The 23,926-nt window shown below is 44.9% G+C and overlaps 1 protein-coding gene across 2 annotated transcripts in view; it reads left to right on the top strand.

Moving 5' to 3' along the window:
• Positions 1 to 23,926, top strand: part of tpk1 (thiamin pyrophosphokinase 1) — a 66,380-nt gene that overhangs the window by 19,412 nt on the left and 23,042 nt on the right. For both annotated transcript variants that reach the window (XM_070985986.1, XM_070985987.1), the window contains exons 4-7: positions 4,576 to 4,645; positions 14,315 to 14,387; positions 17,249 to 17,344; positions 23,289 to 23,435. In XM_070985986.1, coding sequence (XP_070842087.1) covers positions 4,576 to 4,645; positions 14,315 to 14,387; positions 17,249 to 17,344; positions 23,289 to 23,435 — 386 coding nt within the window. The remainder of the gene's footprint in view (positions 1 to 4,575; positions 4,646 to 14,314; positions 14,388 to 17,248; positions 17,345 to 23,288; positions 23,436 to 23,926) is intronic.

Here is a 23,926-nt window from a genome sequence, read left to right as displayed (position 1 = left end):
CCGGTCAGAAACAATGTCCCTAGGAAATCCGTGGACTCTGAAGACATGGTTAATCATAATCTCAGCCGTTTCTTTGGCTGTGGGCAATTTGGGCAAGGCTATGAATCTAGTCATTTTGGAAAATCTGTCTACCACCGTAAGAACCGTGGTGTTACCTTGGGAGACCGGGAGCCCCGTGACGAAGTCCATGGAGATTTCGGCCCATGGTCTGGAGGGGATGGGCAGCGGCTGAAGAAGTCCCATACGTGGCCTGGAGGACGTCTTATTCCTGGCACAGACCGAACAAGCCTCGACGTACTCCCGGACCTCCCGTTCCATGGATGACCACCAGAACCTCCGGGAGATGGCATACATGGTGCGCCGTACCCCCGGATGACAGGAAAGCAGCGAGGTGTGAGCCCAGTGGATCACCTGTGGGCGCAGCTCAGCCGGGACAAACAATCGATTCTCGGGACACCCACTAGGTGGCAGGCTCTCACCGTTTGCATGCTTAACCTCATTTTCTATCTGCCAAGTCACCGCTCCAACCACACAGGTCCGTGGAAGGATTGGCTCTGGTTCTTTGGCAACAGGCTCGGGGTCGTAGATTCGTGACAGGGCATCGGGCTTGACATTCTGGGACCCCGGCCTGTAAGAAAGAGAGAAGGAGAAGCGGTTAAAAAAGAGTCCCCACCTGGCCTGGCGAGAATTCAGTCTCTTGGCTTTACGTATGTATTCCAAGTTCTTATGGTCGGTCCAGACAATAAACGGATGTTCCGCCCCCTCAAGCCAGTGTCTCCACTCTTCCAAGGCCAGCTTGACCGCCAGCAGCTCCCGGTCGCCGACGTCATAGTTCCGCTCCGCCCTGGACAGGCGCCGCGAAAAGAAGGCGCAGGGATGCACCTTCCCGTCCTGTTCCGACCGCTGGGACAGGACTGCCCCAACCCCTTCATTGGAGGCGTCCACCTCGACCACAAACTGCCGCAGAGGATCAGGCATCGTGAGAATGGGAGCCGTGGTGAAGCGGGTCTTGAGGTGCTGAAAGGCTGTCTCTGCCTCCGGAGTCCAGAGGAATGGCTGCTTCGTGGAGGTGAGTGCATGGAGCGGAGCCGCTATAGCACTGAAGTGTCTGATAAACCGCCTGTAAAAGTTAGCAAAGCCGAGGAACTGCTGGACTTTTTTGCGGCTATCAGGCGTGGGCCACTTGGCCACAGCGCTCACTTTAGCCGGATCCATCTGCACCCTTCCAGGGGCTACAATGAAGCCCAGGAAGGAGACGGTGTCGGCATGAAACTCACTTTTTTCTGCTTTCACATAGAGCTTATTCTCCAACAACCGTTGGAGGACCTGGGATACATGGTTTCTGTGAGTTTCTAGATCTGGTGAGTAAATGAGAATGTCATCCAAATACACATACACAAACCGGTCTAAAAAATCCCGGAGCACCTCATTTATCATAGTCTGGAATACAGCTGGGGCATTAGTGAGACCGAAAGGCATGACTAAGTACTCGTAGTGGCCGCTAGGAGTATTAAATCCTGTTTTCCATTCATCCCCCTCTCTGATCCTGATTAAATGATAGGCATTGCGTAAATCTAGCTTGGTAAATACCTTAGCCTGCTGCAGCTGGTCGAAAACAGACGTCATCAGGGGCAGGGGATAGCGATTTTTGACGGTGATGGCGTTTAGGGGGCTGTAGTCGATGCAGGGCCTGAGAGATCCGTCCTTTTTCCCCACAAAAAAGAATCCGGCCCCAGCTGCTGACGAGGAAGGACGAATAAGCCCCGCCCTCAATGATGACTCTATGTAATCTTTCATGGCTGCTTTCTCTGGCCCGGAGATGGAGTACAACCGGCCCTTGGGTATGGGGGAGCCAGGAATCAAGTCTATGGCGCAGTCGTAGGGCCGGTGTGGAGGAAGTGACAAGGCCTTGCTTTTGTTAAAAACCTCTCGGAGGTGGTGATAGCAGGAAGGCACGGAGCTCAGGTCGGAGGTTTCAGAGTCTGTGGCAGAGGTGACAGAGAAGTGATTAATAGCAGTCATGTTATTCCCCTGGACCGGAACCGGTTTGCGGTGGTCCACACAATCCTCCCCCCATCCCATAATAGCCCCTGTTATCCAGTTCACGTGGGGGTTGTGTTGACATAACCAAGGGTAGCCTAAAACCAGAGACTGAGAGGGTGAAGTAACCAAGTAAAAGGTCAGGAGTTCCCAATGCCCCTGGATCTGCAGATCCAGTGGTTCCGTGGCGTGAGTGATCAAAAACAGTTTTTTTCCGTTGAGAGCCCTGGCTTTGATGGGGCTGGCCAGGGGGTTCGATCTTAACCCCAATGTCTCCGCCAGCCCCCAGTCAATTAAGCTCTCATCGGCCCCAGAGTCTATGAGTGCCTCAATGTTCATAGTGATGGCATGGTGCGTTACCTTAACAGGCGTCAGGCTGCGCGGAGCGCGGTCCGTGGCTGGGGGTTGACTCACCTCCTGGATCTTTTTGGCCGGACAGGTAGCGACGAGGTGATTAGATTTGCCGCAGTAAAGCAGCTGCCTTCCTGCTGGCGTCGTCGTCGCTCCTCCGGTGTCAGCCGTGTCCTGCCAAGCTGCATGGGCTCCTCTTCCCTGGTGGGGAAGGAGGGAAAACGGTGCTCAGGCGGTGAATCACGGAGAACTTGCCCCCCCGGGGCAGGAAAACACGGAGCCCTCTCCGACCTCGAACCACTGCTCCGCGGATGCCGGAGCTCACGAACCCGGTTGTCAGTCCGGATGGCAAGCGAGATGAGTGAATCCAGGTCCGCAGGCAAATCCAGGGGCAACAGCAGCTCCTGGATATGAGTCGCCAGCCCCTTCAGGAAGACATCGTACAGGGCGGTGTTATTCCACCCACTCTCCGCCGCCAGGGTGCGAAAGCGAATAGCATAGTCGCACACCGAGTCCCGGCCCTGTGTCACTCTGCTCAACTCCCTGGCCTTTTCCCTGTCAGTCGACACAGGATCGAAAGTCATCATGAGAGCAGTTTTGAAGTCTGTAAAAGAGGAGCAAAGCGGAGAGTCTCGAGCCCACTCAGCGGCGGCCCAAGCTTTGGCTCTCCCTGTCAGGTAGGAAATCATGAATGCAATTTTAGACTTGTCTGTGATGAATGCGTGCGGGAGCTGTTCAAAATGTATGGAACAATCAATAAGGAAAGCCCTGCATTGTCCTGGTTCCCCCGAGTATCGCTCCGGGGAAGCCAACTTGATTCCCATCCCGGCCACGCCCTGGGACGCGGCCGCAGCAGGAGCTGGGGGTTCCGGCGCCGCTGATGGTGGGGCTGTCTGCCGCAGGTGGTCCGTCAGCTCCCTCACCTGGGCCGAAAGCTGGCCAAGCTGACCCACCATCGCCGTCTGGAACTCCTCCTGACGAGAGATGCGGGCTTCCTGAGCCTGTAACGTGGCCGCCCACCGGCCAGCCTCTGCTGAGTCCATACTGGCCGAAGTGTACTGTCAGGCCCGAACTCAAAACAGGACTCAGGAGCAGAGAATGACAGTGAGCAGACTTTTATTGAGTCAAGACAACCTCTATGCAGAGCAAACAAAGGGGCTATGAAACCTGATCTATGAAAATACTCAACAACTCTAGAGAAAACAAAAAACACTCCAAAGGAGGAAAATATCTCAATCACGGATCTATAAAAATTATCAAACTCAAAATCACTCACAGAGAGGAAAATCAAAAGGCTACAAAACTTTAAACTAAAGTCTCTCCGAATGGAGAAAGAGCTAACAAAGAAACAGAAAGAACAGGACAGAAACAAAAAACTCTCCTAAAAGATGGAGGCTAGACTCACTACAACTATGAACTATATGAACTGAAAATCACTCCAAAGGGAGGCAAACCAAGAAAGCAAATTTCTCAAAAGACTATAAATGCTAAACTAAACTACAGAAGTTACAACAAAAATCACTCTGACGAGGAAACAAGACTTACAAATACAGACTGTGGCTGTGAGCTATGATGCAGGCTTTGGTGATCGGACATAAGACGAAACACTTCGGCACAGGACAAAGGGAGACGCAGACTATTTAAACACATGAGGGTAATGGGGAACAGGTGGACACAATCAGGAATCAGGGATGACGAACAGGTGACACAAGAGGAAGGGCAAGTGATCTGAAACGAGAGGAGAGTTAGACTTTCAAAATAAAACAGGAAATGACAAGACAATAACCCAAGACAGGACGACCTCACCGCAGTGTGACAGATCACTTCCCCTACAGCTCCAACAAATGGCACACCATGGTATATAAGGCCATACCTGAGAAGAATTGAAAATCCTTGAACAACTTGCACTCACACTTCTTAATGCCTCACTTAACATTATGTCAAATATGTCATATCCAATGCCAAGTATGATTAGTATGTACCATTTTTGTTTGTATCCGCGTGAGTGTAAACTGGTTTATTGTGACGTTAAACACAGTTTATACCAGGTAGAACTGGTTCATATATAACTAAGCTTTTCATTTTAAAGGGCAGAATGCAGTCTTCAGTGGATGTGTCATTCATTTAACACTAATTGCCTGCAGTCACTCCGGCTAAAGTGTCTCTCTGTCTGTCTTTCTGTAGCTCTCTTGAAGGCATGTGCTGATGGAGCTGCCAATCACCTTTACAACATCTCTGCTGGAGGTAGAGACAGGTGAGTCTGTGTTGTGCTCGCATTTGCATGAGTTAATTTGAGCTTTTGCTTACATGTCTTCCTCTGTACGTGTCGTTATGTTTGAGGGAAAGATGATAAAATTGGGAGTGCACACTGTTTTAGTAGCATTCAATAGCATCGCGTTGAGCTGCATCAGTACTGTACTGTGCTTCAGCAGCTCTGTGTTTGTTTGCGTTGTGTTCCAGGTGAGAAAATGCACCTTGTTTATGTATTGGCGTGGTGTGTGTTTCTGACAAAGTACTGTATGTGTGTGTTTTGCAACCACATTTTTTGTGCGTGGCTAATGGAGGACTGCTGTCAGGACAGAGATGGATCTGGGGTTCACTGTGTCCCAAAAGTGTTGAGGCTTTCACATTAACACCCATGGTGCGAGCAGGAATGTGGATTTCGTCAGGGTGTGAATGTGATGTTTTGTGTGTCTGTGTTTGTGGATTTTTCTTGCACTTCTCCCGTTGAAACCATTTCAAGTTGTGGGCATCTGAGGTGAGGACATTTCTGCAAAGTGATGTCATTTAGGCCCATTCACACCTTTTCACTGCACTAACTTGTTCAAGTCCTTGAAGTTAGACGTTCCTTTTAAAGCTGATAATGTTTTTACAACTAATATAAGGTTATTAAGGGGCATGGTTGACTGTGCTGATACACTAAAAACAGCACATGGACTGTAGTTACAGAGTCTAGCTGCATACTGAGCTATTAATGTTTATCATGTTTGGTCGAACATGTCAAGTTGATAAAGTCAAGGTCATTGATTGCAGCACCTCTTCAGGAAGTGGCATAATGGTGTAAACTTAACCTGACTGGTCAACATTCGCTGCAGACCAATAAAACTGATGTTAAACAACAAAAGGAATACATTTAGGCTTTTTTTTCTCTTTTTGTATTTTCAAAATAAAACTAGTCATGTATCTCTGTCTCAGAGAGTGAGTTTGAGCATGTTGGACCTGCTGGCAGAGGCATTGCTCATACTTCTGTCTGTTTGTGGGACACGGCAGATTCGTCTTCTGACCCTCCAGTCCAAGCTCTGTCAACAGTGTGCACAGCGGAGCCGACAGCCAGACCTCCCTTTCAGCCAGACCGCTCGCAAGTCAAAAAGCATCTGTCCCGAAAAGTTAGACGTTACACAGGGAGGGTGGTGACTTGAAGGAAAAATCGAGGATGAAGGAGTGTTTACGGGTGGGGATGTGCAAATCAATCACAAGCAAGTTGAGATGTATTTAACCCAACATTACCATAACTAATGGACTACAGAGAAGGAGAGGGGAGAGGAACGGAGAGGGAGACGCAGGTAATCAATCAAAGCCAAGTTTTATGAGTAGTGGCAACACAGACAGCAGAATGCCATCAAGTGGGGGAGGTATAAGAGCGATGCAGGAAAAGAAAAACAAAAGAAAGAGCAACAGACTGCTTGAAACAAAGTTAAAGACGTATTAGACGGCTCGGGGTTGTGCCTGTGTGTTGTGTGTCAGTGTATATGTGTGGTCGTACATCTGAGGACCGTGGTGGGCTTTTCTTTTCCCACCCCCTGATATCACAGTGAAAAAATATCAAAATATCAAAGTGGGCTATTTTGTTTGTCTGCTGCACACAGAGCAGAGCTTGCTGAGAGGTCCCACATCTGAACTGCAGCTAATACATCAACTGACTCATGAAAGGATCACCCCCCACCCCTAAAGTCCTGCAAATAATGCTGACAAATTGTGCTGCCTCACTGCGAGGGAACGCGTTGGCTTTTAAGATCCAGTTTTTAACAGGCAGGCCAGCAAAAAGCGCTCCACAGTCTGCGCTGACACCGCTTTGACCACACGTACTGCAGCCGAGCTGGTGAAGATACAAGTTATGCCACATTGTTGAGAAAATCAAGGCATTTCATTTTCCTGCAGGGAAACTGTGTCTGAGGTGGTGTTTAGAGGAGCAAACCAAAAATCTAATTTGTAGCGTGACAATTTGTGAAGGATTTCTTTGACACATAAATGGTGGCAAACCCTCTGAAACGGCCTTAATAAGTGACATGTTGTGTGTGTGCGTGTCCACACGTCTGACTGCGACTGTGTATTTCCACCAGAAAATAATGAGGACAATAAAGTTTCCGGTCAGCTTCTGCAGCCTCAAGAGCAGAGTGGGTGGACGGCCCCCCACAGTTAAAAAAAAAGGTGCTACGTAATTTTCTGTCAAAACAACCTTAATGGTAGTCATTAGGGATGAAGAGAGGAGGGAGCGCGCCAGGCCAAGACTTTCTGCTTCTCAGTGATTTGACTTCACCGTGTGGGACAAACATTTCAGATCTGTTATTTTCACACAAAATCCAGATGGGTCCATTTAAATGCCCTTTGTCTCTTTTTTGATTAAAGTGATCCGTCCCAGCTTGGGTAAAAGTGACGCCACGCATCATCGATTTCCCATCAGCAGTATGCATTGAGAGTATTCTGTTCTTCGATGGTATATATAGCAGATGTACTTGATCACTCACTTCAAGCAGTTGCTCAGTTCTTGGAAATCTGGTTCACTTATTTGTTCTTTTCCTGGTATTTTATATCAAGTACAACTACTTGGATGCAATTTCACCTATAATTTTAAGTAATTATTAGTGCTGTCAATCGATTAAAATATTAATCACGATTAATCTCATGAATGTCATAGTTAACTCACGATTAATCGCAAATAAATCGCACATTTTTATCTATTCTAAATGTCTCATTAATTATCATTTTAACACTGTTATCAACATGGAAACGTGGCTTGCTTTGTGCATATGTTTTTTATTGAAAACAACGTGTAGTGTTATATTTCACACTAACATTCTCACTTTGAGCAGTCATTCACATTTGAATGAATCAAATCTTACACAATTTAACACTGTCAATAAACAGATGACAAAAAAATAAATGCTTGGTTACAAAAAAAGACCCTTCAACAACCCTTTCTAAGGGATCGAAACAGGGTGATCCAAAATAAAGTCACAAAGTGCACAGCATTGTAAACTAGGACTCAGGCTATACAGTAGTGCAGTTAAACCATGGCTGAAACTTTCCTTTCTTAAGTTTCCTTTGAACATAACAGCATCCATGTGCCTCTGTCGAAAGCCATCCATTGTCGCCTGGTTTTGACAAGGAGAATTCGCATTCGCTGTGTGTTTGGCCATCAAGTGGTATTTCAGACTGGATGTGCTACGGTGATAACTCACACCGACATTCACACCGACAATACACACACATAACTTTGGTCTTGTCAGTCGACCCATCTGGCAACTTTTGGAAACTAAACTTTCCATTCAGAATCTTGTTCGCATCCATTTCGGCGTTTCGAGCTTGACATCCACACAAACCGGTAGCCTACACTTTTACAGCTAGCGAGCAGGCAAGAGCAAACACGTGCGTGGGGCGTGCCTATTGTTTTGTTTCCAGTTTACAATCGGATCCTGTAGTTTTTCTAACGTTACTAGCAGCTGCCACAGCTTATGAAAAACTACAAGTTCACTAGGTCACAAAGAGCGTTAATCTTGCGATAAAAAAATTATGCTGTTAAAATTGATTTGCGTTAACGTGTTAATAACACGATATTTTTGACAGCATTAGTAATTATGCTTATGTAAGTGTTCACCCACATTTCCCATTCTCACTCTATATTTAATCTGTCTTTCACTTTGTCTTTCTCCCGTCTCTTCATTATCCTAAATCTGCTATTTACTGTGTTCCCACAAGGCAAGATGCAGTATTCCTCACTGGCCTGCCTTCTTACGCACACACATACCTGTACTGCACATTTAACCAGCAGAATCAGCCACTGTTCTTGCTGGGACTCAGCACTAGAGGGAGATCGGGTGGGTGTGGGTCTCAACAAGGCTGTTGTGAATTTGAAAAGTGTACTGATCTGGAATAAGGTTTTGTTTTGCTGTGTTAATAAAGTTAATGACATGTGGCTTTGTGGGCCCATTGCACCAGCTGTTTATTCCTCAGACGCACACAAGGGCGCCGCGCTCGCTACATACAGTTTTAGACTGCAGCTGCTCCATACTCTAGCTCGTACTATGAGCGACTGTCAACAATGTAAAGCCTTTCACCTCATAAAATGAATTGCCAGAGCATTATCATACACAAACTTGAACTAAAATTGCTTTCATGGGTGCTCCGGCTCCTTTGTCGGAGCTGAGACCCCCTGACTCTCCCGCGAATGTAACCCTGTATTTTCTCCATTTCTAAATGAGAATTCAATTTTCTGTAATTTGTGCATCTAATCAAATCCTCTGAGAGGATAAGAAGTCAAGAGATGGATGAACGGGGAGGGCAACGCGGCTGAATGTGGGAGGAGGTAATTGTACACAGGCAGAGTTGATAAAATTTGCAGCTGTGAGTGGCTCTCTGTGTGTGCAGCATTACTGGAAGATGCAGACTGTGGACGTGCTGGTGTTTGACTAAGCATGTGTATATGTGGAAGAGATTTTCAGAGCGTAGTCAGAGGCTGCATTGTGTATGGATTTTGGTTCGGAGAAGATAATGCTGTCAGCCTCAGCAAATGAAGTTGTCAAGAGGGAGACTACTTATTTTATAAGACCTAGTGGCAACAAGATATCTCTGACAGTCTCTCTTTCTATTTGTCTGTCATTCCAGTGTTTTCTCTTTCACATCTCTGTATTCCTTATGCTCACCAGACAGGCCAGCGTCTGCGTGCGAGGATTAGAATATTTAGATTAGAACCGTGTGTGAGTTCATATGCATGTGGGGTCAGCAAAGATTTCTACGGCTGATGTGTTGATCATTTCGTTGAAATATTTTTAGACAGTTAACACCATAAAATGGATCATGATCTTTTTTGGTCCATTCAAAACTCCTTTTAGATATGCTGTGATCAAAGTCGCAGAGCTTGTTTAACTGCTCGGGTATTGAGAGCTGCATGACCTAAACGCAGGGGCACAGGCCGGCAATTAAGAGGATTACACTGCAAATTAAACCGGGCAGGGGTTTCAGAGACTCACGGACCAGCTGATGACTGGTAACTAACGGCTCCTCCTTCCTCTCCTTTGCTTTCAGTGCTCTTAGACAATTTTTCATTTCACACTCAACGTGCATCAAAGCAATCTGCTGAGTCATTTTACAATAGCACCTTGTTTAATTCTTTATCTTTGATTGCTTGTTGTTGTAGGTGTTTATGATTTGTTTCATATCCTGTGTTACAGCGGTCGACCTGTTCTGTTAGCAGCTCAGTGTTTTGCTGCTATTACTATTTTATTTTGTTCTGTATTATCAAATCATCTTTTATCAGGAAGCTCATAACCAAACTAGTTTTCTTCTATTGTAAGTTTTCCTCTCACTCCACTTGCTGTGCTGTTGCACTCCATGCAGAGTTTGTCTATTGTATCCTGAAATGTCCCCTCTGTGTTTATTGCTGTGTTGGACATTGACATGCTAAGTTGAGTTGATGAGCCTGGGCCTCACCTTTTAACATTAGGGCTTCACACGTTTGTCACATAATGTGTGCTGTGCTGTCAACACTTTTCAATAGTATATCACATTAGACTTTTAACAATTAAGCTTAATTAAAATTGCGGGTACCCCTCCCCCAGTGCATCTCGTAGCCCTAAGAGTAATTCTGAGAGTTAATAAAGTAAGCATGTGTGTGTTTTGGGGATGAGGAGTGTGTGGAATTATGACTATGTTTGGTTATTAGTCTGACAGCCTACAGGCATGGAGCTGATTAACTCTGGGATTAGACCACCACAAATCACTGGGTCAGCGTTGGTTGAACAAATCCAGGCATGACAGACGCACATACATGCTTTCACAATCATACGTCAACCGAGGGCAAACAGGTGGGGTTTTTTTTAATTGTTTCAATACAGATGATCATGTAAGAGACCCATGTACATCAGCATGCAAGCAAGCTCACACTCGTACGCCTCGAGGTCTTGCTAATTAGAATCTTTGTTGCAGTGGGATAATAAGATCTCTGTTAGCACAGATTGGTTGTTTTTTTTTCACGCCAGCCTTCGCAGTGCTGCTTTATTATGATGCCGCGCACTTATATACCGCATATACAACTCAGATCTATAAACTAACAGCTTACATATACAAGCTGCTCTTTACAGACGAACACGCACACATATTCACGCACACACACACACACACACACACACAGGGAAGAAATGGAGAGCTATCTGTCTCTCTCTGACAGTAGTGGCTGGTTGGCTGGTTTTATTGATATTGTTAATTCCTACACTCTGGGACGGCAGGTTGCATCAAAACACGGTGGTATTTGGATTAATAGGATACATCTGGAAATTTCTATTTAGAATGGAAAGCCTTGATGATTTTCAGTGTTAATCTTCTTAATCGCCCTTATTAACATGGTTAACAACGAGTGTTCAGTATTACTTCATTTTGTGATCATCATTGTGCCTGTTCAGTTCAAAGTAGAGCTTGGGGAATTAATAATTGAATTATTTTCTATTCCAACCATTTAAAATTGAAAAAGTTTGACTGTCATAATTTGCAAGACCACAAGTGGTTGCATTTGGACAAATGACTGATTATATCATTTTTCTGATGAGGACCATCTCCTGCATAAAAGTTGATATTGATATTTAGTCAAAAATCAGGTGTCATGTGTCCAAAGCTTGCGTGTGTGTCTGTTTGTCTCTGTGCGTTCAGTCCATGTCAGTGTTCACGAGTCAGAGCTGAACATGTTAAAGTGCTTTGCTTTGGCTTGTTTATGTGTATGGGTCGTTAATGATGTCATCCAAAATAATTCCTCCACCCCTTCACTGGCTCTCCTCCACTGATTGGGAGACGGATGGGATGAGTGGGTGTAATCAGAGCCGCATCTCCTCGAGTGATGAGAGGACGAGAAAAGGAAGGAGAGCGTTCCTCATGCTGTGATCCAGGAGGCGATGAAAATATGAGACGAGGAGACAATGTAAACAAAACATTTATTGGTAATGAAGTGGTCATGTGAAAGGACGGCGTCAGGCTCAGTTTGATGGAAACAAAGACAGAAGTATACATGAAGAGAATAAAGGAAGAGATTGTGTTTTTTATCTTCACGAAGAAGTGGTTAGATGGAAGGGAGCTTGCTAAATTACACTGAAAACTAAGTATAAGTATAAGAACAGAAAGCAGATGAGGCAAGAAGAAGGTGTAAAGGAGAAGGCAGCATGTGGAAGGAGAGGTGTGGGTTGGCAGCCAGAGGAGGAAAAAAGTAGGCAAAGTGGACTCAGAGAGAGGGACACACAAGCGGGCTGCTAGACAAACACATACACGCACACTCATGCACGCACAAACACAGGCAAAGGTCACAAAGCCATCCGCGCCACCCGATACTCAGACAAACTGGCGGTAAAATGCTCTATTTCCCCTCCAAATTAAAGTGTCAGTTAATATTAATGTGGAAGTGAAGACTGTCAGACACACAAACACACACGCAAACAGCATTTACGCCCACGCACACAGACACAAATACAGAATTTAGAATCTCGCCTGGTCAATTACCATCAGCCGATGGAGTCATGTGCACAGGTCACAATGGGATGTGTGTGCGCAAGCGTGGGTGCGTGTGTAAAGCTCCGATCGGGCCCGGTGTCACGTCTCGTCCCATCTGTCACTTGAAGGTTATTTCGGCATGGAGATGCAATTGTGGCCCGCTGTATTATAAGGAGGGGGAAAGTATGCATGTGCTTGTTTGTGGCTGCTTATTTGTAGATGTGTGTGCATATTATTGTACGTGTGTGTGCGCATTTCATTGCCCGTGGATGAGAAAAGTTTTTACCCGGATCGCAGTTTTTTGTCCAGCTGAGGTTGGGTTGCGCTTGATTGTCTTTATGTACGCTTGTGGTAGGTGTGTGTATGTGCGTGCGTGTGTGTGGCAGTAGATTGCATACAATTGCTGTTCTGTTTGTCTTGCTGTATCTTGTTGGTGTAAATGGGAACGCTGGGGGGGGAGGGGGGGGGGGAATAATCCTTCTGTATCTCTTTCTTCAACCGACCGGAACATCGCTCTAGCCTCTTCCTGGGGAACACACGCACACACACACACACACACACACACACACACACACAGAAACACAAACAAACACACCAGCCAACCAACCATGAAATCGTAATGTCAGACCTGTTAATGCCTCTAGATAGTGGCAACCGCATCCCAGCGTGGTCCTGCTCCTTACACATAAACACACACAGACGGAATAAACAGAGAGCTATCTGTCTCTCTCTGACAGGAATGTGCTGCTCAGTAGTGGCTGCTAGATTTTTGGCTGTTTTCGCTGATATCTGCAACAGACCTTGTTAATTCCCACACTCTGGGAAAGCAAGTTGCCTCGAAACACGGTTACATCTGAGCAAATGGGGAAATTTAGATTCAGAATGCAAAGCCTTGACGCACAGATATTCCCAACCCTCCTGCTCAGTTTAATTTTCAGTTGTAATCCACTTAATTGCCTGTATTAGCGTGGTATTTCTGCCAGGTTCATGTAGTTTGCAGCTAATATTCTGTATTATTTCATTTTGTGATCATTCTGCCTGTTCAGTTCTGGGTTACGTGAGTCAAGACCATGGGGGAAAGTAGGGCAGGGTGAATAGATTTAGCTTTTTTCTGCCATTCATTTCAGAATCAGTTACATAAATAATGTGCATGTGCAGTGGCCTTATGTAAGCAAACAACAAGCTTTCAAACCCAGCAGTCCAGGTTCAATTGCATCCTCCAGCACACATGTTCCTGTAATGATGACAGTTAACGTTCATTCATTTCATGAATATGAGATCGGCTTGTAACCCATTTGGTTGGAATTTGGCTTTCTGGAGCGCACAAGTCTGCCCTGTTTTTCACTGTGTCCTCTAACCAATATCTGTAGTCCACACACAAGTAAACCCACTCTTAAAGTAGACACATGGATTATTTGCGCTACCTTATTTCACCATGTACTCTTACAGTGCACTGCATTGATTGAGAGCATGTTTCAAAACATCAATTTCCACTGTGACCTGCAGTAATCAAACCAATACTCGGCCCTAATTGAGAATGAAGTCACTCAGTGTAATGGAACAGGTCAATATCCTGCAAACACCAGGTACATCATGCTCTGTTTGTTTGTTTGTTTGTTTGTGTGTGTGCGTGTGTGTGTGTGTGTGTGTGTGTGTGGGTGTGGGAGAAAGAGAGAGAGACTGATTTAAGATAAAATTTGCTCCCAGTCCTGTCATTACACATTGCTTTTATGTGTTCGAGGTTATTTGGATGTATGTATCAAGCTATCAGATTTGCTCGTGTACGCCGTCATGTACGGCTGTGTGTGTTTTCACATCAATCTATGTATCTCTGCAGTCAGCTCTGTGTGTGTGTGTGTGTGTGTGTGTGTGTGTGTGTGTGTGTGTGTGTGTGTGTGTGTGTGTGTGAGTGTGTGTGTGTGTGTGTGTGTGTGAGCAAAAGGGGCAGCGTCAGTGCCACGGAGAATCACCCTGTCAGTCTCCAAGTCTCCTCGCCGTCCCCCGGCAGCGTCACTCCTCTCCCTCGCTGCACAGATCAAAGAGCTGACACATGCCCCGATGTCCTCTCTCTCCCTCTCCCTTCTATCTCTGCCTCACACTCTCTGTCTCTCTGTCTTTCTCGCAATCGTAACCTCTCCCTCTGTCACTCATTCGTTCTTTCTCTCCTTACATCCAGCTTCCTCCCCGACTATATCAGTGGGGATTTTGATTCCATTACTGCCGAGGTCAAAGCTTTCTTTTCAGACAAGGTGAGTGGAACACAACTTGCACACAGGCTCAGAGCTACAGGTGCACACGCAGAGACACACATAAGGGAAAAGCAATAGGACTTCAGGCAGACATAATTTGAAAATTTGGACGAAAGAACTCTATGCTATCGTTAGCCTGAAACAGGACTTCTTTACCACTTCATAGGCAACTTTAGTAAGAATCTGACTTTCCTGTCTGGTGCCACTGAACACTTCAGCTGATACTGACTGCATTTTCACGCAGAGCAGTGCTGGACATCAGTTTGAATTAACTGATGCATGATTTTGTTTTTGGTATACTGCCACCTTAAGCTCACAATTACAAGTCAAACAACTAGTCACAGGTGGTTCAGTTCAGCAGCACAATATGAAGACATTGCAAGGAAGTGGAATAAATCACTTGATTGTCGACTAGAAGTACACACAGGTTATGAATGATTTAAAGAGCTAATAAAAGACAAATATTGTCAGAGTGGTGGATATATGGCACAGCTTAGAAAAGGGGTAGGTGGTAACAGGAAGGTATTTTTATGAATTTGTATCTAGGTGATTAATTTCAGTGTTGTTACGCAAGTACATCTAATCCTGAATATAGGCACATGTTCTTCCCATAGACTATATAAAACATGGACATGGTCTCCATGACGTCACCTTAGGTTTCTAAAGAGCCACTGTGAAGCACAGTGACACTCTTGGCAGTGCACCACTCTGACTAACCCCCTGCTAACCTAAAAATGGGGCAAAGAGGTGGAGCGTGGGTGGAGTCCAATGAAGCCTGGTTGCTGAAACCAAGCAGCTAGCTGTCACTCAAAGTGGCCATGCCCATACTGTTGCGTAATTTTAAGCCTTAATATAATATAAATGAGTGAGTTATGCACAGTTGTCATGAGTGGGGAAATCAGCTATAGAGAGCAAAAGGATTTTCATACCAGCTTGTAAACATGTTTATTTCTGATTGACTCGCTTTTGAAATCCAAACTCAAGTGGCCATTCAAGGAACTGCAGTTTTTCACATGCCCAGAGGTTGCCGCTTGGTTCTCCCAAAACAGCCCTCACACTTTCACTGCATTCAGGAAACTAAGCCCTGAGCAGCTTAAGCAAGATGTTTTCTCACACTCCGGCTCAGTATGAGCGGTGCGGCAGGGTTACAGAGCTGAGGTCACGCCGGCTAAGTGGATGGGTGACTGAAGTTGGCTTGGTTTCAACAGCTTTTATGATGGAGACTCTGCAGGAGTTCCACCTGCAGTGACAACATGCAGACTGAATCATCAAAGTGGGTACAACTGTGCACTCATGGCTTGACATGGCTTCAGCTGTCAGTACACTGAAGTCGCATCTAGACCCAGTCATCAGAAACCACCTCTGGAGGTGGTCAGAGTCATGTTTCACAGTTATAATTCGCTTCCTGCTCAGCCAGGATCAGGCCAACCTTGCTTTTAACAAAGAAAATATGTTCCACCTGTGGCCGCTTTTCCTGCTAACGTTCACAAACAACTCAAACTGTTTCCTTCAGTTGAGCCTCTTAGGCTGCTAATAGCCTCTGTGTCATTCGTGGCTCTGAACCTCACATTAATTGTCTTTACATAACAGATGTAATGGTGCTGCAGCTTGTTCGGAGTGTTAACAAAGCCTGCTGGCACCACTTTGCCCTTAACCACAGCTACAGATCAATACAATTGTTGGGGGTTTGATGTACTTGTAGAAATCTGTCTGTCAGATCACTGGTCACACCATGAATATCCACAAACAAATAAAGAATAAACCTTTCTCTAATCTTTTGCGCCCTCTAGCTTGTTCATATTGGCATAATAAGACCAAACTATCCAAGGTCATAAAAATATAATGCAAATTCTGATGTGAAATGTACTTAACCTTGTCTATAACAATCAAAATGTCTAACCAGAACACTTGAGAGATGAAACTTGCTTCAATAAATAATAAATACAAGGAAAGGTGTCTCATGAACACACACACACGCCTTAGAGGGAAGAAAATGCAGTGCCTGTGTGATCTTTGTGCTGTGTGTTACTGTGATCAGAGGCCTCCGCCGATACACAGTTTGAAATGCAGATCCAATACTTCAGCATGCACACGCACACACACATGATCACAGGCATACACACACAGGCAGAGATATGGGTTGCCTTCAGCTGTGACACCCACCTTTTGCCTTTCACCCTCTCTCTGTAGCTGTCTGTAATATTAGTCCTTTTTTCACAAATATCACACAGGTTGCCTAAAAAAAAATGAGCAATGGCTTTTTTTTTCCATGAGAGAGAACAGACTTTTATGGTAATGCTTTAGGAGCAGAACAATGGGAAAGTTTGAGGCGTTCCCTCCGAGATTTGTTGGAAACGGTGAATAATTCTGCATAAATGGAAGGGAGAGAACAGAAAAGCATCCGCAAGGGAGAGAGAGAGAGAGACAAGGGGAGGCAGGGATGGAGGGAGGAGGGGAGGGAGGGAGGATGGATGGGATCAAACAGAGCACAGCGAACAAGTTTGTGTGAACTGACTGCACTGTGCGTGTGTGTGTAATAGGGAAGCTGGCGTGTAGATGGAGAAGGAGACAGAGGGAGAGAAAGCCAGAGCATGGTTGTTTACCTGGATGCTGTAGTTTAGGGCCACTGACTGGAGCCTCTACATTATTCAGAAACACAGCCCAGAGACAGCCAGACAAGACTAAAACACAGATTTATACCTCTCTCCATCTCTCTATCTCTTTATGTTTTTTTGTGCTCTGTTATCCCTCTATCCCTTATCTCCGCCTGGGTTTTTGTTTTGATATCTATGTATGTGTACATCTATCTGATTCTGTTTTGTTGGCTGTGAGTGTGCGCTTCCATTTTTCTCTGTGCGCAGGGCTGCAAGCTGATAGAAACAGCCGACCAGGCTCTAACAGACTTCACCAAGTGTCTTGCAATCATGGTGGAGGAAATTCAGAGACGACAGCTACAGGTAAACATCCCCCGCGCGCCACACAGCCTGACATTTTTATTGTTAAGAGGAATAGTTTGGCATTTTGGTATTTGCTTTCTTTGCCAAGAGTTGGATGAGAGGATCAATACGGCTCTCATTTCTGCTCTGTTAAATATGAAGTCAGGAAAGAGTAAGCTTAACATAGTATGTGAATTCTGCCTACTACACCTCACTGATTAACACATTATACTGTGAATTATTAGTTTTATGGTTCCCATGTGTCCTGGAAAACCTGGAAAACAGTTGGCCAAGTAAAATGTCTTATTTTTTCAACATTCTCCTGTTTTCCTTTAGCTGAGAGTGAACCACAAGGAGTTCCTGAATAATAACATTTCCATCTGAAAGATGGAAAGAAACATTCAAATGGTGGTTCATGGATGAGAGAATTTTGAATAGGCCGCTCTCATGATGTGAACACATCACGTGGTTGCACATTATGTTAAATTGGTCAGCATGTTTGGTTGAGTTGCTGAAGTCTTGCAAGCTTGTTTTGCCTACAGAGGTTTAAGGTTTGTGATTGAGCTCTGGCTAGAAGCATGTATCAGCTGTGTGTTGTTGATAGTTGGACAGTAATGAATGGGAAGCCAGGGTTAAAATAATGAAAGGGAGCCCAGCTGCATGTGAGTCCAACACCGGCCATCACCAGCATTGTCTCTTCAAATGCAATGCGGCAGTGTTAAAGTAAAACGGACCATTACATGACATGAAATGTTTAACTTTTGTAGCAGTCGCTCACAGTGGGCCTCGTTAAAGACTCCCTTAGTTTTACTAGTAAAGGGGGTAAAGTATGGTGATTAACGGATAAGACTCGGTGACAGTTAATCCGGGCAAACTCGACGCAGCAATGATTCATGTAAATCATAAGAAAAAGGGGCTTCAGGTTATGGCTTTATAATAATCATAGGGATGACTTTTATTTATGTAACACTTGCCAAGCATAGGGCACAAAGGGCCTTCTAAATAAAATACAATGATGGAATACTATAAAAAATAAACATGGAATAACAATATTAAAACAAGGCAAGAAACAAAACCACAGTGAGAGCAGATAGTAGTAAAAGTCGTGACATTAAAGCATCTAAAGGCTTTTAAATCCGTGTGCTGGGTGCCATGGGGGATATGTTCCTTGACCAGGAGCAGTGACTTCCTCGATTTATCAGTGTCAAAAGTTCTTTTAAAAAGGATATTGTTACCGCTTTTATGAAAAGGACTAGCAGCAGTTACAGCACTGGGTAAGATGAATAAGCAAAGCTCTTGTCTCCAGCCTCTGCGAGGTTAGTGCCTCTAAGCAAGGCATTCGGTCCTCGGGAACTTAGCTGTTCAGAGGTCAATAGTGTTGGACCGTGGTTGACTGCAGGCACATCCGAGGTGTGAGTGTGTGTGGGTGCGTGAATGTGAAACGCTGTGCTGCTGGAGAGGATCGTACATGCTCACATAACAGTCCCGGAAGACATCAACCACATTTACACGTACACATAAAATGCTAAGTGTGATTGTGGTTTGCCTCCATTTAAGATGAAATCTGTGTTTCTTTCAATCCGAACGACCGACTGATATCCAAAACTCTGACATGAGCTGCCAGCCACAGCGAAGCCCTGTGCCCAGCCGGCTGCTGCAGAGTCAGGCATATAGTGATGTGATCCAGAGATTTCCATTCTGACTCACAAAATGTCAGCAGAATGTACATCCCACAAAGAAAAACATGGAACATAACAAACAGCATATCTCTAATTATTTATATGAGTAATATCATCGTCTATCTATCTATATGTGTGTATAGGGTATATGAATCTTTCTGTCCTCTTCCGGTCTATCTGCCTCTCCTCTCACTCTTTCTCTATCTCTCTATTTTATCCAATAATAGCCTTTTTAGCAGCATGCTGAGTGTTGCTCCAATCACCGCCGAGTGCTCCAATCACTTCACATCTCAAAGCTGATGAAACGCCGCGGAGAAGACGCTCGGGGACACACAAAGATGCTCTTCATCTCGCACAGAACGCACACGTGTGGCCACGCTGTGCGTTTTCATTTTGTTCTTTTGGCGTCCGGCTTTAAGAAAAGATACGCGTTTGTCCTTCCCTTCCACGGGCCTTTTTTTCTCGGCCTAGCTAATATTTACTCTGCCTTTGAACTGGTGCTGAGTGTTTGTCCGTCTATCTGCCGGCGAGAGATAGGAGCCCGGCAATCAGTTTTTGACGTTCTATAAGAGTTGCCGATGATGACTTTTTTGTTTGTTTACCAGGATTTTTCCACTTTTCCTCACCGGCTATGACTCTTCTCTGAACTTTTGTTCCCTTCAGGACTTTGTGAATGGGAGCAGGTTACATAAAGTTTCCTAATGATTTAATATCATATCATATCTTCTCTAATTTCCATCCACTTAGACCATTTAAATGAGCCAAATACATGAACGAAATAATAACAGGATGACTTGCAGATGGCCGTGCATTGTGCCTCAGTTCGGGCTAGTGTTTGATTCTGAGAATTCGTGTGATATTATGTTGTGTGAATGGTATCAAAGCATCGCTGTGGGTGGTTGATTGTGTGTATGCATGCATGTATGTTGATACTCTATATCCAAGCGTGTCTGCCTTTGAGTGTATCTGTACATGTTTGTGAAAGGCTACTTGGTTTGTGGTGTGTGTGTCCCAGTGTCTAGCATGTGTGCATGCGTTAGCTTCCCTCTCCTTGCTTCAGTGTTGCAGCACTACTGTTTTCATTTTCTTCTCTCCTCCTCCAGTTATCTGTTCATCATCCTTAATAAATGGATGTGAGTTTTTCTCGTGCTGCTCTCTGAGCCAGCGTTGCTCGCTCTGGCTCCCCCGGCCAATCAGGAGAGAGTGCAGCGGGATCTGTTGAGCCAGCTTGTTGAATTTTATTCATTCAGTCGTGAGATTTTCCTTGCCCTGCTTGTTTTGTTTTGTTTTTAGCAAACAAACATGAAATGGGAACAAATAAAAATTCACACTCTTATAGAGGGTTTGATGCGCGTGGCGATCACAACACAAGTGTGATGGGAAGCGGAAGATTGAGCAAGCTTGTGTGTCATTGGACGCTGAAACACAATACACCTTTTTTTTCCACTAGTTCTCATCGCTCCTTGTACTCTTTCAGCATTCTCTACTTTCTTTGAGCTTTTCTGCCATCTGGAACCAACTGATACTCTTCACTGATAGTGTTCACTGTTGGTTTGATCCCTCCACGCCTCTCTTGTTCCTCCTTCTGGTAGCCGCTTTGGTCCCGTTAAGGCATTCTTGTGTATGAAACATTTGTTCTTCGGTAAGCAATAACAAAAGTGGGAAGGACATCAAAGGTGAGTCTGGAAGATGGTTTGATGGATGGAAAAAAGGGCCCAGCCTAGTGTAGATAAGAGATCACACTTAAAGGGTAGATTTTACAATTTTCTGTATTTTCATTTTTGACATTTTATTTTTGAAAATGCACTTAAAAGTTACATGAAACGAGCAAATCCTCTGCGCCACAGACCTCAGAAGCCACTGTTACACTGGGTGACCCAACCCTGGTACTGTGACCAACAAGGGCACCAAATATGTTTGGGTTTGGGGCTAAAAATGCAGTGTTTACACGTGTTTGAGTAACGCTTGCTGAAAGCTACAGCTTTAGGAAATTACTGAGCTTTTTCTTTAAATCTGTTTTTAAAGATTTACTTCTTATATATTTATATATATGTTTTTTGTTCCCATCTGTTTGGAGTTACATGTGGATGGAGTTGTTTTGTGGGTTAATGCAGTGTCTTTCAGATTTGTTTATTATTTTGTCACCCTTATTGAATCAAAGGAAAGTATTAGACTATAATATAGTAATAATATACATTTTTTTTACTTAATAATCTCTCTCTCTCTCTCTCTCTCTCTCTCTCTCTCTCTCTCTCTCTCTCTCTCTCTCTCTCTCTCTCTCCCCTCTCACAGAGGGGAGTTTGTTTACCAAGTGTTGTTGTTTACAGCTTAGGCAATACCTCTGCATGTGGGGGCGTCAGCCAGATGTTGAGATCAACCTCAATCTCTGCACTCAGGTTTCGTTTTAACGCCACCTCTTGAGGCAGGAAGTTAGTGACAATACATTCAGTTCAGTAAATAGTCCGGTCCCTTGACGCACAGCGAGGAGCAGCAGCACAAATGTCACCTGAGCTCTTTGCCTTTTGGGAAATGTTCAATACACTGAAGTGGGTTGATGAAATAGCAGAGGGGGAATGAAAGTGCATTTCTGAGTGGTGAAGGAACACTGTGGGAGATTCCTGTTCTGTAATTTACTCAATGGGCTAATGTGTGCGCATATGCTTGCGCGCAGAAACAAAAACACATCTTTTGCAGTAGCAAATGAATGTAGGCAATGTGATCTGGCTGATTAGTCGCCCTTGCGGTAAGAACAGTAAAAAGTAATGTTTAGACGTTGCCCAAGCGGTAACAGTCAACATCGGCAAAGGTAATAGAATTTAACCTCTTACGTTCTGTTTATTTATTTCTCCGCAGTGCATGGTTGAAGCGCAAACAGTGAAGTGTGATTGATGGTGTTTGGTTCGTTTTCTGTGCTGGTGTGACTGTCAGTCGTCACCCTCTGACAGCGCCTCTGCCCTCTAGACTCTGTTGGGTTTTAAGGCTGTCAGCACTGGTGCTTGACTGCTCAGGGACTTTGTATGAGGATATAACTGCTGAGAGCTGTAAATATTGTACTTAAGTGAACTGCTGGCTCAAAGTTGAGAAGACCTTATTTAGCTCTGAGGTTGCAGGAAACGGTCTTAGTTTAAGTAATCCACTTAGCTTACTTGCTTTGCTGTTAACATGTTCACTTCTTAAATCAAGGGACTGGTGTTTACCCTCATTGTAATGGCCCAAATTCCTTCTTTGATCCACCGCTGATTGTTTATCTCTCCTCCATCTCAGTTCCCTCTCAAAGCTCTGTGTCCTTGCTGTTTCTTTCCTTTAATGTCTACTTGTCCCAATGGCATTTGTTGTTGTGCTGCTTTGTTTTTTTTTATTTCCTTTCTTCATTAAATGATAAGGCTGGTGATATCCCATATTTTTTGTTGCTGTCAACAAATCCCATAAAAAGACCAAAGACAGTAATGCATTAGTCCGTCTCTCATTAAATCCTGACTTTATTGTATGGTAATGAAGGAACCAGCCACCCAGTGAAACAGTGTGGCTCACTGTTTTTAATAGTTTGCAGACCACAACGGACCTCTATGGCACAGAGGAAGGAGCTATATCAGGTTTGGACTACACAAGCAGTGCTTGTTAGAATCATTTCATTAGCAGTTTTGGTCTTTTTGCAGGATTAGTGAGCAGCATACCTTAAAAAGCCAAACAGATTTCATTGTAACTTGCTGAAAACAATAAAGTTCTTTAACTCCTTTTTGCCTCACAGCAAGAAGGTCGCCGGTTCGATCCCTGGGTCAGGCAGGGCTTTTCTGTGTGAAGTTTGCATGTTCTTCCCGTGCATGCGTGGGTTCTCTCTGAGTACTCCGGCTTCCTCCCACAGACCAAAAACTTGCTCATTAGGTTAATTGGTGACTCTAGGATTGCCCTTAGGTGTGAGTGTGAGCATGAATGGTTGTGTGTCTCTATATGCTGCCCTGCGATCGAGTGGCGACTAGTTCAGGGTGTACCCCGCCTCTCGCCCGTTGACAGCTGGGATAGGCTCCAGCCCCCCCACAACCCCGAAAGGGATAGTTTGGTGTAGAAAATGGATAGATGGACCTCCTTTATTTACTCATAAAGCAAATCAGCACACTTGTCTGTCACAGTGTGCATGTTTTTGTTTCTCTCGTCTTCTGCAGCCCCCTCCCCAGTCATCTTTCCTCACTGAAACAAACATCATCTTGTCAGAGAACCTGTCAGGACATCAAACCATGCTGATTGTTTTTTTGTGTGTGCGTCGTATCAAATTCTGTTTGTCATTCCAGGTGGATGCCATAGTGACGCTGGGCGGTCTGGCTGGCAGATTTGACCAGGCCATGGCATCTGTTGAGACCCTCTACCATGCTCTGTCCATGACACGACTCCCCCTGTTGATCATACAGGGGACTAGCCTGGCGTACCTACTCAGACCCGTGAGTGCATTACCAACACACAGCATAGACAACCACGATGGTGGGTTTATTATGGATGTATCTGTATTTACACAGGCAGACCCTCATCGTGTTCCCACCAGCTCAGACTAACATGCTGCTCTCCTGCTTTAACATCCCCCAGCCCTCCCATTCACCCCTCTCCCAGTCTGCCACTTCATTTTCTGTTCTGTCTCAAAATGTTCTTTTCCTTGCTCTGCTTCCACCTTGATTGGAGTGTTGAACACTTTGTTTCTTTGTTAAGTGATCACTTCAAGAACCCACGCACACACACACACACACATACACACTCACTTCTCCGCTCTTTTGGTGCCCCAATTTGCTGTTGTGCATGAGAGAGTCTCTTTTGATGCTCCCAAATTGTTTTTCCTCAATGCCAGCCACTCTCTCATGCTCCTCAGTTGATTGAGTTTACAAGTGGGCCGAGAAGCCGCCATTTGGGACACTCACTGTCCCTCCCCTCCCTTTTTTCT

Source organism: Chaetodon trifascialis, chromosome 18 (assembly GCF_039877785.1).
Source record: "Chaetodon trifascialis isolate fChaTrf1 chromosome 18, fChaTrf1.hap1, whole genome shotgun sequence".
In the NCBI taxonomy this organism is placed as follows: domain Eukaryota; kingdom Metazoa; phylum Chordata; class Actinopteri; order Chaetodontiformes; family Chaetodontidae; genus Chaetodon; species Chaetodon trifascialis.
The sequence above is the reverse complement of the archived record's forward strand: the minus strand, read 5'-3'. Positions and strand labels throughout refer to the sequence as shown.